At 37.2% G+C, this 15,543-nt stretch overlaps 1 protein-coding gene across 2 annotated transcripts in view; it reads left to right on the top strand.

Annotated features, from left to right (window-relative positions):
• Positions 1–14,755, top strand: part of ap2a2 (adaptor related protein complex 2 subunit alpha 2) — an 84,172-nt gene extending 69,417 nt beyond the window's left edge. Inside the window, exons 12-23 of one of the 2 annotated variants that reach the window (XM_062967601.1) lie at positions 790–887; positions 1,352–1,583; positions 1,822–1,995; positions 2,551–2,714; positions 4,236–4,316; positions 6,126–6,208; positions 8,697–8,786; positions 9,805–9,928; positions 10,149–10,265; positions 10,955–11,024; positions 11,377–11,511; positions 12,494–14,755. In XM_062967601.1, the coding sequence (XP_062823671.1) occupies positions 790–887; positions 1,352–1,583; positions 1,822–1,995; positions 2,551–2,714; positions 4,236–4,316; positions 6,126–6,208; positions 8,697–8,786; positions 9,805–9,928; positions 10,149–10,265; positions 10,955–11,024; positions 11,377–11,511; positions 12,494–12,571 (1,446 nt within the window). In that variant the 3' untranslated portion in view covers positions 12,572–14,755. The remainder of the gene's footprint in view (positions 1–789; positions 888–1,351; positions 1,584–1,821; positions 1,996–2,550; positions 2,715–4,235; positions 4,317–6,125; positions 6,209–8,696; positions 8,787–9,804; positions 9,929–10,148; positions 10,266–10,954; positions 11,025–11,376; positions 11,512–12,493) is intronic. The other variant, XM_062967602.1, reaches the window with a different exon arrangement.
• Positions 14,756–15,543: the final 788 nt, after the last annotated feature.

The following is a 15,543-nucleotide window of genomic DNA, read 5'->3' on the forward strand; positions in this document are numbered from 1 at the left end:
TCAAGCCTTGCAAATGCTGATTTGTAATCAGTAATTGTTTGATTTTTATAATCTATATATATAAAAGAGTGATGGCATCACGGCGACCGACAAAACAACAAAACTACAGGCCCCCCAACCTCGAAATTTGACGACACAACCCATCATCCACGCCTCTAGGTTGATACAACAAAAAGAAAAGAAAAATAAAGTCCTAATTAGAGAGAGAGGAATAATTGCTTTTATCCAGTTGCTGCCAGTTAGAAGGCTAAGCTCCTCCAACTTGGTCTCCTAGCAACCCAATAAAAAATAATTAAAAACACTAAAAAAATAATTAAAAACACTAAAAAATGAATACAATAAAATACCATAATAACAAAAATAACTAAAAATTATACAAGAAAATAATAAAATATAATAAATAAAAAGATAACTTACAATAAAATTAATTAAAAAATACAAATAATGTAAAATAAAAATTACACAACAATTTTTAACCAATACCACCACCACTTTGCCACAGCAACGCGTGGCCGGGCACAGCTAGTTATTTTATATACCTCTATACCAGAGGTCGTGTAAAAATTGCTTGGGCAGAAAGAGATTGTGAATAGGAAAATTTAAGAAGCTCTGCTCTAGACCTAAGGGGTGAATTGTAAACATATTGGTGGTAGTAAAACACTTTCCTGAGTCTGAGGAGAGAATATAGTTAGAAATAAAATATCACATCGTTTTAATAGTGCTTCATTTTTTGTATACATTTTGTATCTTGCAACTCTTTTGATGGATTCTAAATGGTTCTTTCAACAGGCTCTTCAAGCACCAGCCTGTCATGAGAACTTAGTAAAAGTAGGTGGCTATATCTTGGGAGAATTTGGAAATCTGATTGCCGGGGATCCAAGATCAAGGTAAAAGCATACTCTTTAAGAAGGAATATGGGGCTAGTCACAATAGGGTTATTTACAGTACTCATTCTCACACATTTAACAGCGTGCACATTTACAAATAGTTCAAAATTATTCCTTCCACGTAACGTACAACCACGTCCTTCACACATATATACAATTTTTGATTTTCAGATATATTCATTGGTAGCATTAGTTCTGTTCCTCTGCAGTGGAGTGGAAGTTTGGAGTGAAAGTTACATGGAAAGAAGAGACCTTGATCAGGCAGGTGGGCCTTCAGTTGCCCTTCCCTGTATTAAAATTAATGGTGGTGAACCCTTCAGAATACAGAATCCTAAAGCAGCAGAAAGATAATTTCGTCAATATTTAAGATTGGGATTTTAATACTGAACTCATGTTTTGATTTCTCACTCATCAAGCCATTGAATTATAATATTTGTTTTGTGTTTTTTTCCTGTTCCTCCCAGTCCTCTGATTCAGTTCAACCTGCTGCACTCAAAGTTTCACCTGTGTAGTGTTCCAACAAGAGCACTGCTTCTGTCGACATACATCAAATTTGTGAATCTGTTTCCTGAGATAAAAACTACAATTCAAGATGTACTACGAAGTGATAGTCAGCTAAAAAATGCTGATGTAGAGCTGCAGCAGAGGGCTGTTGAATACTTGAGGCTCAGTACAATTGCAAGTACTGATATCCTGGTATGTATGCATGACAGAACATGAAAACAGTACTTTGAATTCATAAATCTTGCAGCCAAGAAATAAAATAAAAGTTAACTTTTAAAAATAGCCATAATTTGTTTGAATGTTGGTTCAGAGAGTGCAGTATTTTTGACTTCAGCAATTAAATGAATTAATTTAAACCATACTTTAATGTCCTTCTTTTCTTTCTTAAGTGGATGTGCCTTGGTTTTATATAGATTGTTTCTCTTGTAAGGCAACAGTGCTAGAAGAAATGCCTCCATTTCCAGAGAGAGAGTCATCCATTCTGGCCAAGCTCAAGAAGAAGAAAGGTCCCAACACAGTTACAGATTTGGAAGAGACAAAAAAGGAGAGAAACTCTGATATGAATGGCAGCACAGAAGCTACACTTGTAAATGCCAGCACTGCGGTATGTATCTTTGAGCAGCATACCAATATTTCTTCTGCAATCTAAATATCTAGTAAAAGGAGGCATTGGCTAGCATCCTGTTAGTGGCATAAGCAGGCAGAAATGCATTCTGTGCCTGCAAGTGTTTTGTTTTGATCATTGAAGATACTGATGCAGGCGAGTGTACATTCATATAGATACACACTAACCAGAAGAGGTCTGGTAATAGACACAACAGTCCATAGTCTTCCACATTGTGATTTAAATCGCATTGGACTGACATAGAATCAGTATCTCAATAGTATTTGCTTCCTCAAGCTTCTTTCTTCAAATAACTGCTTTTCTTTGATTTTAGTTTTCTGTTGCTATTTGTGTTTGTTGTGATATCTTGGACTAGATTTTGTTGGAATTGACTGCTTTCAATATTAGCAAGCATTTTTACAAGCCAGTATGTTGGGTGGGTTGTTAATACTTCACTCAAAATTGAAAGTGTTAGATCCATGCTACTCTACTTAATAAATGTCATTTTGAACAGCTTAGTAGCATTGTAAAATATGTATTTATTGTGTTTTACAGTCAACTCCATCTCCTTCAGCAGACCTTCTAGGCCTGGGCGCAGCCCCAGTTACAAATTCATTTCCACCCCCATCATCTAGTGGCAGCTTGTTGGTTGATGTGTTTTCAGATACTTCTGCAAATCCTGCTTCTCTTGCTCCAGGTTCTGAAGACAACTTTGCAAGGTGTGTACGAAGTCTTTCAGTTATATTTGAGGTAATTTTTCTCCTCATTCCATCAACCTTCCTATTTTTCTTAGCCACTTCCTGATATAATTCCTGCACATTTCACTGAATCTGTCATTTGAAATACTATCTACTTGATGGTTCCCTGTACTAGTATTGGTTGCTTGTTGTTGTCTTGGTAGTCTCAGTATTGGAATGATTGGACGGGAGAGTCCAGTTCCACAATAAAAACAGCACCATCTACCTATAGCTGTAGCTTTCTCAATAAAGCGTACGTGCATTCTGCCATGACTGTGTATACATAGTTCTGCTTCCTATATTGCATGCCCGTCATATATGAAATTCCATATCAAAGATGTAGCATATTGTTCTTATGCAGAAAAAAGCCTTCTCTCTGTGAGTGAAACTGGGTGACTGAGTCTCTATGTCATATCTTGGTGTTTAAGTTTTATAGGGTTATAAAGCAGATAAGAATGCCTGGAGGACCCAGGCTGATTCACCAGGCATTAGTTAGTACCTTGTCCTAGAATAACTTTATGTACAAAAATGACGTTAACTACTGTAATTGTTTAATCAGAATTCTGGTTAATGAAAATTTCAGAATTGCAAATGTGAGGATAATCAAAACAGCAGTATTTTTCCTTGTCAGTTTAGTATTTCAATTTTTGGGTGGATGGAGGAACACTCTTTACACTAATACAGCAAAGCTGACAAAAAGTTTTGTGGCACTTTAAATGCTACTCGGAATAATTCAGTTAAGATCTTTTAGATTGCCACTCAATTCATTAGATATATGGTTTGTTACTTGAGTAGGCAGATACTCAAGCAAATGGTTTGGGATGTGGAAATAGAAATGCAAAAGGAACAACTATTGATGATGGATCATAACAATGGTTATTTAACAAACAGTAGTTTAGGGAGGTGAGAAGGGCATTCTAACACAGATAAGCAGATAATGGTAATGAAAGGCCACAAGATTCTTGGCTTTTAATATGTTACATTTCTTTTAGGCTTCAATGTGGGTTTTTAAAATGTAGTTTTTAAGGTATTAGTATTATCTTGTATAGGGATGTCATTGTTTGAATGTTCCAGATTTATGAAATAACTTTGGGAGCTAGATTTGGAAGTGTTGGTCAGGCACATGTTTTTTTATTTTTATTTTTTTTGGAGAATAGCCGAAGGAAATCCTGTTTAACTTCTCTTACTAGACACAGCATGACATCGCCTTCTTTTTTTAATAAGTAATGACATCCCATTTCAACTTTGGTACCTGAGGAAGTGGAAGGCTTTGTAAAATAACTGTCTTTTCAGCTTCTTTGTGTTACAACATTTGGGAGGATATTGTGAATGGTGATAGATGAAAGCTATGTGCTGCATCTAGGTTCTTATAATTTACATCTGAAAATGCTTTGTTTAATGGAGTAAGCATAGGGTTAACCCTACATTTTCTGCTAACAACTCCCCACTCTCTCTCTTTCTTTCTGTGCTGCTTTCTTTCTTTCTTTTCCTGCTTGCATTTAGTCCTGACCTGACTTCCAGTGAGCAGGTAGTTTCTGAGGAACCAGCTGATGCTGTGCATGATGCTGATGAGCTTTTTCACAAGTAAGCAATACTAAAATCTTGCAGGAGTGAGCAACTGCTACAGCGTTTACTTTATTAAAAAAATCCACAGGATCTCAAATGAGTAAACAGTATCTATATCTATATCAGAGCAGGTATGATAAAGTAATATACATCAAGCAACTGATCCATATATAAGCTGTCAGTGCAGTTCTTTAATTCAAATCTGGAAAACTAATGTGTAAAATTTAAAGATGGGTAAATAATGAAGGAACAACTCAGTTTTTATAAGATTGTTGATGATTATGGAAATTGTTATAAAAATAATATGTATTTATAAGTTTCTGCAAGAGGAATACGTTACTGGGATTCGTTGGAATGGACACTTGGAGGAATTGTTGGGTCTCCTGAAATGCAGTTCTGAGTTCAGTCATCATAGAATTAAAGTTGTTCATATTTATATGTAGCTGCTCTCAAAACTGACTGCAATATCAAGCATCAGCTTACAAATATGAATGAGCCAACACAGCTCAAATATTGTAGAAGACGTCCAAATGCAGTTATTTTGAATTATCTTGAAAAAGTTAGTTTCAGTTCACATAACCATCTCAAAATGACTCCAGTGTAATATTATGGTCAGTTGACAGTGCAGTATTTTGGAGATGTGGTATGCCTCTTTGAAAAACTTGGCACTGTTGAAGTGATCTTGGCTTTTACAAGGCAAAGGCATTCTGTTGGACACTTTCTGCAAAGAAAGGTAGTAACTAAGAAGTATTTATGATCAGGTCACTTACCAATTCTCGCTAACATACCGATTATACCGACTGTTATTTGTATAACAACTGAAAATAAAGTAGTACAGTGTATGCTGTCTGCCCTTAGCATAGTCATGTGAACTAGGCCACCACATTCCCCATGTCCCCTTCACCTAGGAATGAGAAGTTGAGGCTGCTTGCCCTGTCAAATGCCATATCATTGGTCTTCCAGATCCATAGACAATATTTTATCTACTAATTCATTCTGCTTATATCATTTAGTATTCCCCATATTCGGCTTACCGAGTATATTTGGATGTACAATCACAATATAAAATGCATTGGACTCTTGCCTTCTAATTAAGTGTGTCTTTTGATAACTAATGCTTTTAAACTAGTGTGAAATAGTTCTTGAGGACACTAAACACACTGTGCCAATAAGGTAGATACTCAGAATGGCAATATTTAATCAAAAACAATGACATATTACATGTCAGATGTGGTTAATAAATATTGTGGAACACTTTATCATGTCCTTGATATTTAATAGATAACACAGTATTGGGATTTAGGTGGCATGGGTATTTATTTACTTATGTTTGTTGTATGGCATTGAATGCTTGCTGATTTTGTTGTTCATCGCCCTGAATCCCTTTGGGGAAATAGGATGGTATTTAAATAAATTATTATTATTTAATATTATTATTTATTGTTATTGTTGTTATTACAATACCAGTCCTTCTGTTATCAGCTGCTGCTTTGAAGATCCAACCAGCTATCTGGTCCTCATAAGATACATATAAAATGTATTGTGTGTGGTTTCTTAAAGTTCTTATGAAGCATGACTTTACTAAAACAATTTGAATAGTTAAACAAGAAGGCTTATATTTGAAGAAACATTTGAACTACAGCTGTAACATTTGTTTTGATTTAGTCTGCAGTCTCTCTTGGTTCTTTTTTCATATATTCTAATATTTCTGGATGCATGTTTGTTTGTATGCCTTATGTAACCCTAAGGCAGTAATGAGAATTTTAGTAACAAAACGTAGTATGTCCAAAAAAAGTTCTTATAGTATGACTACTCTTTCCTCTTTAGGTTCGTCTGCAAAAATAATGGAGTCTTGTTTGAGAATCAGTTGCTACAGATAGGTCTGAAATCTGAGTTTCGACAGAACCTGGGTAAGAACAGCACCAGGAATAAACTGTGTTCTACTATGTTTTTCCTTAGGCCTGTTTTTAAGAAGTCTTATTAGGATCTCCAGCGAAGTATATCCAGTAATTTCCCATACCAAAATAAAGCTTCATGGATTCTAATACTTCCATTTATTCTTCTTCTGAAGATTCAGAAAGCTTTAGAGATTTCAGAAAGGTCATTGGGTCACCAAATGGAAATGTGTACTCTTCCCTTTTGTGCTCCTCTCTCCCTCCTTCCACATGTGCCTTAAGGTGTTTGGTGCTGAAGTAACCTTCTTCTCTCCTCAACATACTTCATACGCAGCCAGGATGTCTTGGGTAACTTCCATACATAAAATATGTTAAACAGCTGGGCTTCTAAACAATATTTTCCATACTTGATCATGTTGGGTGCTGCTCTTGGCAATAGATTTGAGGAAGAGGCATTGTTGTTTTGAGTTGTGGATCCTGCTGTAACCCAGCTACAACTGGTCTTTATTGCCCTCATTCTACTACTAATACTTTCATGCCAGTGTTATGCCTTTAGTGCTCTTACTGGTTTGGAACTCCACAGGAGCTGATTCGCTAATGTCCATTTGTCACACTGTATGTGAATGGTATACTAAGGTGCACATGACTATACTTTAAAAGAACCAAGAGAGGCAATTATTCCACTTCCTCCTTTAAATAAATACCACTGACAGACATAAAGAGGCAGAATGTACACAAAAAGAGTTTTACAAAACTAGAAAAACGTTTCCCCAATCTTAGTTCTGTCTCTTCTCCTTTTTGCAAAAACAAGATATAATCTAGAAAAATTGTTTACTTTCATTCCATTTTATTAGGAAAATTCACTAATGCAATGGTTTTCATTTGGGACTCCCTTTCCCTTGGTTGTTCTAGCAGAGAATTCTGTATGCTGAAGTCCAAAATTCTAGCACAGCAAAGTTTGAGTGGTTTGAGCATTGGAATGTGATCCTGGAGACTGGAGTTCAAATGTTTGTGCACCCATTGGCAAGTCACACTCTCTCAGCCTCAGGGGAAGGCAAAGGCAATTGCCTTGAACAGATCTTACTAAGAAAACCCCTTAGGGTCACCATAAATGGGAAACCATTTGAAGCCACAAGAGAATGAATAACTCTCCATTATTGTTGATTTTTCTGTGTTTTCCATTGTTTCTTGTTTTCTAATTTGTATATCTGACAGATTTTGAACATGTAATTTAATAATAACATTATTGTTGATAATAATAATATAATCATTCTTTATTTGTATCCTGCTTTTCTCCCACAAACAGACCCAAAGCAGCTTACAACATATTAAAAGCAATACAAGCCCAAAACAATCGACATGTATAATACACAAATCCATCTCTAAATTAAACATAAATAAGTTTTTAAACCCAAATATATTATTGTAGAGTCTCATCAGATCATATTGCAGATCGCTCAGCTTGGTAAGTTAGCCTTCCTATCCCTTTCATCCCTGAAGGCTTGCTTAAACAGGAAGGTTTTGAGCTGTTTTTTAAAGAATGACAAGGAAAGGAGTTGTTTTAATCTCCTTGAGGAGGGAGTTCCGAAGGGTCGAGGCAGCCACCAAAAAGGCCCTCTCTCTGATCAGATAATGGTTGGTCCATGACAACAGAACTATAGATAGTTCTTCCACTCCACCGCCATCATCATTCCACCCCGTACAGAAGTCCAACTCCAGTGTGTTTCTAGCCACATTGGTGGGGCCAGATATGACCCATGGTTGTCATGGCAGCCATGAAGTCCTGAGCCACTCCCGACAGGTCGTTCTAGTTCTGGACATTGAACTAGGGAACTTCACTATAAGCCGGTGGGACTCCAACGCCAAGGCAGAGACCAGGCCGGCTAACTCAGATAGGGAGTCTGTTGAGCGGGGGGTGGGGGGTGGCCGGCCACACACCAACAGAATCCCTATTCTGTCCTGGCTGCCCACCTTTAAATAGACACACTTGAACTCAGCCAACTGCAGGATGGGGCTTCTGGTCTGGGAGATGGAATCCTGATAGACCACTGTGAATTCCTCCTTCCTGCCCCCCAGGCCTAGCCTGTTGCTGCACCAAGAAACCAGGTGGACAAATCCAGGATAGATTAACACCCTTCCCCCCCCCCCCAGCTTTGCCCAACCAGATTCCGGTAATATACACTAGGTCCGCTTGTTTATCCAAGATCAAGTCTTGAATGATAGATTTTTTTGCCATTGACTGCTCTGGCGTTTAACAGCAGTAGTTTCAGTCTGGGGGGTTTGCCATATGGACATCGAAGATACTTACCAGAGGAGACAGTTAGGGGGCAGCAAGAAATCTCCTGCACTCCCCATGATGGTAATAACAGTGTCTCCTCCTCTTACATCTCCTTCTGAGTTAATGCATGCAACACTTGTATTAAAACTCATGTCCCCTCTTTTAGGAGTGAGCTCTGGTAGTAAACTGAATTGCTTGATCACGTTATTGTTTCTTTCTTTCCAGGTCGGATGTTCATATTTTATGGTAACAAGACATCAACACAATTTTTAAATTTTTCTCCCACCCTAATCTGTTCAGAAGATCTTCAGTCAAATATCCTTTCCTGCTTAATTTTCCTAATAGGGGAGATGTATTTTATTCTTGAGTATGAAAACATTGGGCTAGAAGGAAAAGGGGAGGTCATTGGACCAAGGTGTTCACTATGTGTCTGAGATTAACAAAGTGAAAAGAGTTTGAATCAGAGTTAATCCTGAAAAGAAGATATACAATGTGTCTGTGTGCTCTTTTTGTCTTGTTTTGTTTTAGTACTGTGTTAAGCTGTCAGAAAGAATGTTTTCCTCCTTTGCTTGGAAACTATTACAAAGATGAGAGTCCTGATTTAGGTATATAAATATGAAAAAAATTGATTTATTCTTGAAGTAATAACACTCTATTGATGATTTTCTCTTTGCAGCTATAGAACTAGAGGACTTTGCATTTTACCAGCTTGGGAAGTGATTTTCGAAATTATATAGGGATATTTACACCTAAATATAGTTGTTAGTCCCATCTGGAATTCGAATGATTGAATCAGTGTTTCCACTGATTCTACTCAGGTTGGGATTAACAAATAGAGTTGGCCACAGAATCATCTTAAGAAATTTATTTTGCCACTGGTGTTAAATCTTATATCCTATCATGTATATGTTGTAATATTCTTAAGAGTAAGGCAAATCGAAATGTGGAATTAAGTGCATACATCTGATAAAGATTCATTTGTGCTTTATAAATAGCCACTATAAGGGAAACATAGGGGGTGCAAAGGGAATATTTAACCTCTCTCCATTTTTGTAAGGAGAGCCTCTGATGAAAATTGATGTTCTCCCCATCAAAAGAAACAGTACTTCTGATGAGGAGAATCATTATACTTTTTGGGCGGATCAGAGAAGATGCAAGGAAGAGTCAAACTGTCCTTCCTTCTTCCTGATAATCTCTGTTTACACAAATAGCATGAATTTTGCATGTAGTTTCATCTTTCATGAGTTGATGTACTTGCTTTCATTCTGTAAGCAGACTAAATCTGCCACCTCTTTGCAACATACTGAAAATGCTTGTTTCCTTAACATGTCACGCCTGAATCTGCAAACAAAACCAGTTGATCCCACTGTGGAAGGAGGTGCTCAAGTGCAGCAAATAGTAAACATTGAATGCATATCAGACTTCATGGAAGCACCTGTCCTGAATATTCAGTTCAGGTATCACTCTTAATTGGGTACTGTGTGTGTTTATATTTCAGTAGAGTTATCCTTCTAGGGTAGTGAAAGCAAAAAAGATGGGAGGAGTATAACATTTAGATGTTGAATGGGTTACGATTCAGTCATACTTCTGCCTAGATAAATAAAATAGAGAGAATGGTGCTGTCTGGTGATTGCCCAAATGCCATTATTTTAAATTGTTGTCATTTGTCATTTTCAGATATGGTGGGGCATTGCAAAATGTCTCTGTGAAGCTACCCATCACACTGAACAAGTTTTTCCAGCCTACAGAAATGGGCTCTCAAGACTTTTTCCAACGGTGGAAACAGTTGAGCAGGTCAGATAGCTCAAATCCTGCACAATCTTTATTTTTACATACCATGTTATTTGTCAAGAATAGGGATGGGAATCATGTAGATCTCTAGACGTTATCAAATTATAACTGCTATCCTCCTAGTCAGTGGTAGAGAACGCTGGGAGTTACAGTCCACTGTCATCTATAGGTCTGCATACTTCCTGCTCCTGGAGTAGAATCTGCCTTTTATTTGAATTTTCAGACCCAAAACTAATATTTGCAGTCATTATACCTTGGGATGTTGAGTACCTTTCACACAAATGCATGTTTCTGGAGAACTTCATTTCAGATTGTTTAGAGAAGTTTAATGAGCTGCTATTAAAAATTTGGACTAATATGATTAGTAAAGCAGTGGGCTGGGTGGCAAAAAAAAATAGTACAATCAACATTTGGTTTGTTTCCCAATTAATTGCATTATGAATATAAGGGGGAAATTCAGAGTCACCCTATAGAGCCCTTAGTCCTCCAGATGTTTGGAGTACAATTCCCATGATTATGTGATGGCTATGCTTTTTGGAGCTGTGAAAGTGTTCCAAAAGTGTCTGGATTGGTATATTTGCACACGCTAGACCCTGCTGCCTCCATATAAAATCTCTCCTAGCTCACCTTTTTCTAAATGCTATAAAAGAACCATAAATATTAACTGTTTCAACCTTGATTTTATACCACAGCCCTCAACAAGAAATGCAGAACATCTTCAAAGCAAACCATCCATTGGATACAGAAATTACAAAGGCAAAGGTGGTTACTGCTTTCTCTTTTTTTCCTCTTTTACTTAGGCAGTTTTATCCTACCCCCAACTGGCATAGCAGTTAAATGTTTAGATGAATTAGAAGAAAGCATTCACAGTCACATAAAATATATCCAAACTGATGTTGGACCTGAAGTTCCGAAATGAAGTTTTCAACACATTTTCAGGAGCCAGATGGAAGACAGATATCTCTCCCCCCCCCCCCCCCCCCACACACACACACATATTCCACCCACCCAGGCATAGTGATCAAGCCTGTCTGGTCCACTTTCTTCCTGTTCCACATCAGCATTTTGTTGTTTGGTCTCCAGTTGAGATTTTATATTGGATCTTGTATTATAGATCATTGGCTTTGGCACCGCTTTACTGGAAGATGTGGATCCCAATCCTGCAAATTTTGTAGGAGCTGGTATAATCCATACGAAATCAAGCCAGATTGGATGTTTGATGCGACTTGAGCCCAACCTACAGGCACAGGTATTGGCTTCTGGTTTAATTACCAAGTGCTTACAGGTGTGAAAATGCTACATTTTCCTATTAAAAATCTTCCATGTTATTTTATGCAGACAGACTTCTTCTGTGGTATTAGCATGTACCAGCTAATGTTATACTTGGTTGGGTATCTGACCTGTAGGCTGCCAGGTTTGAATCCAACCTGAGGAGAGCGCGGATGAGCTCCCTCTATCAGCTCCAGCTCCATGCGGGGACATGAGAGAAGCCTCCCACAAGGATGGTAAAACATCAAAGCATCTGGGCGTCCCCTGGGCAACGTCCTTGCAGACGGCCAATTCTCTCACACCAGAAGCGACTTGGTGCAAGTTGCTCCTGACACGAAAAAACCCCAAAAAACTAGGAATATAGAATTGAGGTTTTTCTTTCTTGCAACATTGAATTAAAATAGAATTACATTTTCAGCTATTTTGTTGGAGCCCTCAGTGGTGCAATTGGTTAAACTCTTGTGCTGTTTTAAATACTGTTCTACTACTAGAGCATCTTTCTACCAAAACAGAGAAGTTATGTCCCAAAGCAGTAAATTTTCTTTTACATCAAATTTCCAGGCTGTTTTTGGAGGGAGGGGGAGCAGAATTAGGTTGATAAAGAAATCTGCATTAAGCACACAAAGAAATTTAGCAGTATCCTTAACTGATTGTTTTTTTCCTCCAACTTAAGAAGTGGAAAAATATTTAAGTTGCTTCGAAGCAATAGCCTTTGTTCTGCTAACCTCCTTGCAAGATTTGATCCTGTTCTCCCAGTCGTCCTATGGTCGAGTCTAGCTTTGCAAAAAAAAAAAAAACTACAAAGAGTCCAATAGCCTGAAAACAAACTTTTTAACAATTCTGCATCCTTGCGGTGTGCCATAAGACACTGTTCACTTCAATCCAAATCTTAAACGGTGTAAATGTGTTGTTTTTTAGTTTTCAACAGACTTTATAGCAGTCCTTGTTCTCTTCTCTTTCAGATGTACAGATTAACGTTACGAACAAGTAAAGAAACTGTTTCCCGAAGGTTATGTGAACTTCTCTCAGAACAGTTCTGAACAGTTCACAATTCAATATGTTTCTCAGTGTTACGTTGTCCTTGTCCTGCTCAAAAAACATTTGATACACCAGTGTCTGTAAAACTAACTCCCACCACATTCACATCCCTGCCTTGAATGACCCTCTTTATGTGAAATAAAAGATAACCTGTATCATAAACTTCTGTAAACACAGGGGGAGAAATGGTCTTGTATTTCTGATGAAAAGAGGCTGACAGGTCTCAAGTATGTCAGATCAATTGTACTCCATACATTTTGGCAAATGTTTTTGTTTTGTTTTACTTTTTAAAAACTGTTTCAGCAAGATTCGCTGAAATTTTGTTCAATGAATGTGTATTTGGTCACCTTGTCAGGCTGGTGTGTTCATCTACTTTACGTGACTCAACTCCCCGAAGGTGTACAAGGGAAAATTTCAGAATATTTGGAGGACAGTTTCTACTACTACTCTGTTTGCTTGTCACTAAAGTCACTTTTTCTGGAGAGGCCTGTGAACACTTGCTTTCTGAAGAACATAAGTAGGCACATATTATGATTCATAGTTTAATATCTTCAAACCTAAAGCTTTAAAAGCTTTAAATCCCACCCCTCCCAAGTTCTGAACTACCAAAGAGTACTTAAGTATTTTGTCAAATGCTTAAGTTTTTAAATTCAGGTTGGGTTTTTGGATAGTATGAGTTTTTCCAAAGCTCTAGTTGATCCATCTAAACATCTATTCACTTGGGTTGCAAATAATAAAAGAATCACTTGACACATTCTGGCATGCTAACACTTTCCTATGCTTCTGTAGATCTTACACACCTGCCCCTCCCATCGTTTGTCACTAATGTGGGTTCCCCATTTTTTACTTTCTTGATCACATTGGCTAGCTTCAATTCTGAATGGGAAAAAATTATGTGGGCTTCAGCAAGAACAAAGATGAGATTATTGTTAATGTCGTCATTATTGGAGTAAATGTTTTATGTAACTAATGCACTTTTTGTATTAGGAATTCACTGCTCTGTTTTAAGAAAGCCTAGTAATGGTTCATTGCATTTGTTGCATGACTTGATATATGCATTTGTAACATATCATGTAATAGCAGAATATAAGTAGAATTGATATTTGACTAACATCAGCCACATGTCTCTGAAGAGCATCTAAGCAATAAGCAGTCGATATACATGAAAGACATGGGGGGTGCTCAAATGAGCTAGAATAAGAACTGTGTTGAGCTGATCATAAATTCATTTGGTATTTGAGTTAGCAGGTTTTTAAAAACAAAAACAGATAAAGACCTCTCCAGGCAGTCTGGAGTTGTCAACATTAGCTGGTTTTCTTTAATATGGGTATTGGGTTAGAATTAGGACCCAGGAGGCTTGTTGTTGGTTTTGACCAACTTCTTCAGCCAGATTTACAGTATCGACACATTACCTGGCACATAATGATAAAGTAAAAAGGCCAGAATGGTTTTCCTACAAGATCACTGGGGAAACTGAGCTACCATAATTTCTCCCAGGGTTATTAAGAGTAGTTAAAAACATGAGATCTTCTGAAGCTTGTTTTGTCACATAGCAGGTGCTGTTGCAATGATTTGCCATCTTTCTCCTTAACATTGGTCTGACCTTCTGAAGCATGGGGGAGTTACTCTCCTGTCATGTCACCTGACAACACTGTTTCTGTGGACTCCTCACTGGTACATTTTTGTGTCTGTGTGAAAAAAATGTGATTTATCCACAAAGAGACATGGGACTCTAAATATATAGCTGAATGATTAACTGTATATATGGGTAATTGTACTTTATGCAAAGGACTTTGTCTCCAGAATGAGCCATATAGGCATTATTTTGAGAGAGAAAACACAGAAAATTCTGTCTTTATTGGGATAAATGACTTAATTACCAAAGTTGTGTATCTTTCTCCATCTTAAAGTGAAGTAACAGTTTCTGTGGCTAAAGCAGTATTAGTAATCCAAGTACAGTATTTGTTATGTTGATGTGAAAAATACCTGAACAAGAATATTCTGTACTTTTAGGCCTACACTCCAATATGTAATATGTAGTCATTTCACTTGTAAAACAAAGAAGAAAGAAACACAAGCTTATATGATGGAATTTCATTATTATAACTGCAAATTTTTAAAAAATATATAAATCTAATCATGTTATCTTTAATGGAAAAATAAAAGACTAGAAAATCAAAACTTAATTCATTCCCCCCTTCCATTCTTGGCTTCAGAACCATAATTGTATCTTAATTTCACAGATAAACCCTAGTGTAAGAATATTGTAACATAGCAAATCGAATCAGTCCATTACTCTATCAAGTCCAAGGCTGTCAATTCTGACACTGATTCTTGGGGATTTCCTTAACCTTGAAAGTCCCAAGTGTTTTCTGATCCAAGTTCAAACAAAGTCTGTTTCTGCTTAGTTTTGAAATAAAATCCAGTGTTCTCAGGGTGGGATGGTAGTCTTGGAAGGTCTTGATTTGCTGTATAATTTATACTACAATCAAAATTCAATCCGTAAAGAAATTTTGATGCCAATGAGTGGAAAAATGATATTGTAAATTTCAGTGGCTTTGAAGAAGCAAAAGGAATGGCTTATTTCTAAGGAGTTGCGGTGGCGCAATGAGTTAAACCCTTGTGACAGTTGAACTGCTGACCTAAAGGTTGGCGATTCAAATCCACAAGACAGGGTGAGCTCCTATCTGTCAGCCCTACCTTCCTATGTGGGGACATGACAGAAGCCCCCCACAGGATTTAACACATCCGGGCGTCCTCAGGGCAAGGTCTTTAAAGACGGACAATTCTCTCACATCAGAAATGACTTGCCTCAGTTCGCTTCTGACATGATCAAAATTTTTAAAAAATTCTAAGAAACTACTACATATGTCTTTTAAATAAAAACAGTGGTGTTTTGACATTTGGATTACCAATATTTTTTATGTACAGACATGCAGAATATTTGTGTGAGGGAATGGGAAATGAGTTTTTT

This window comes from Anolis carolinensis, chromosome 1 (assembly GCF_035594765.1).
Source record: "Anolis carolinensis isolate JA03-04 chromosome 1, rAnoCar3.1.pri, whole genome shotgun sequence".
NCBI lineage: Eukaryota > Metazoa > Chordata > Lepidosauria > Squamata > Dactyloidae > Anolis > Anolis carolinensis.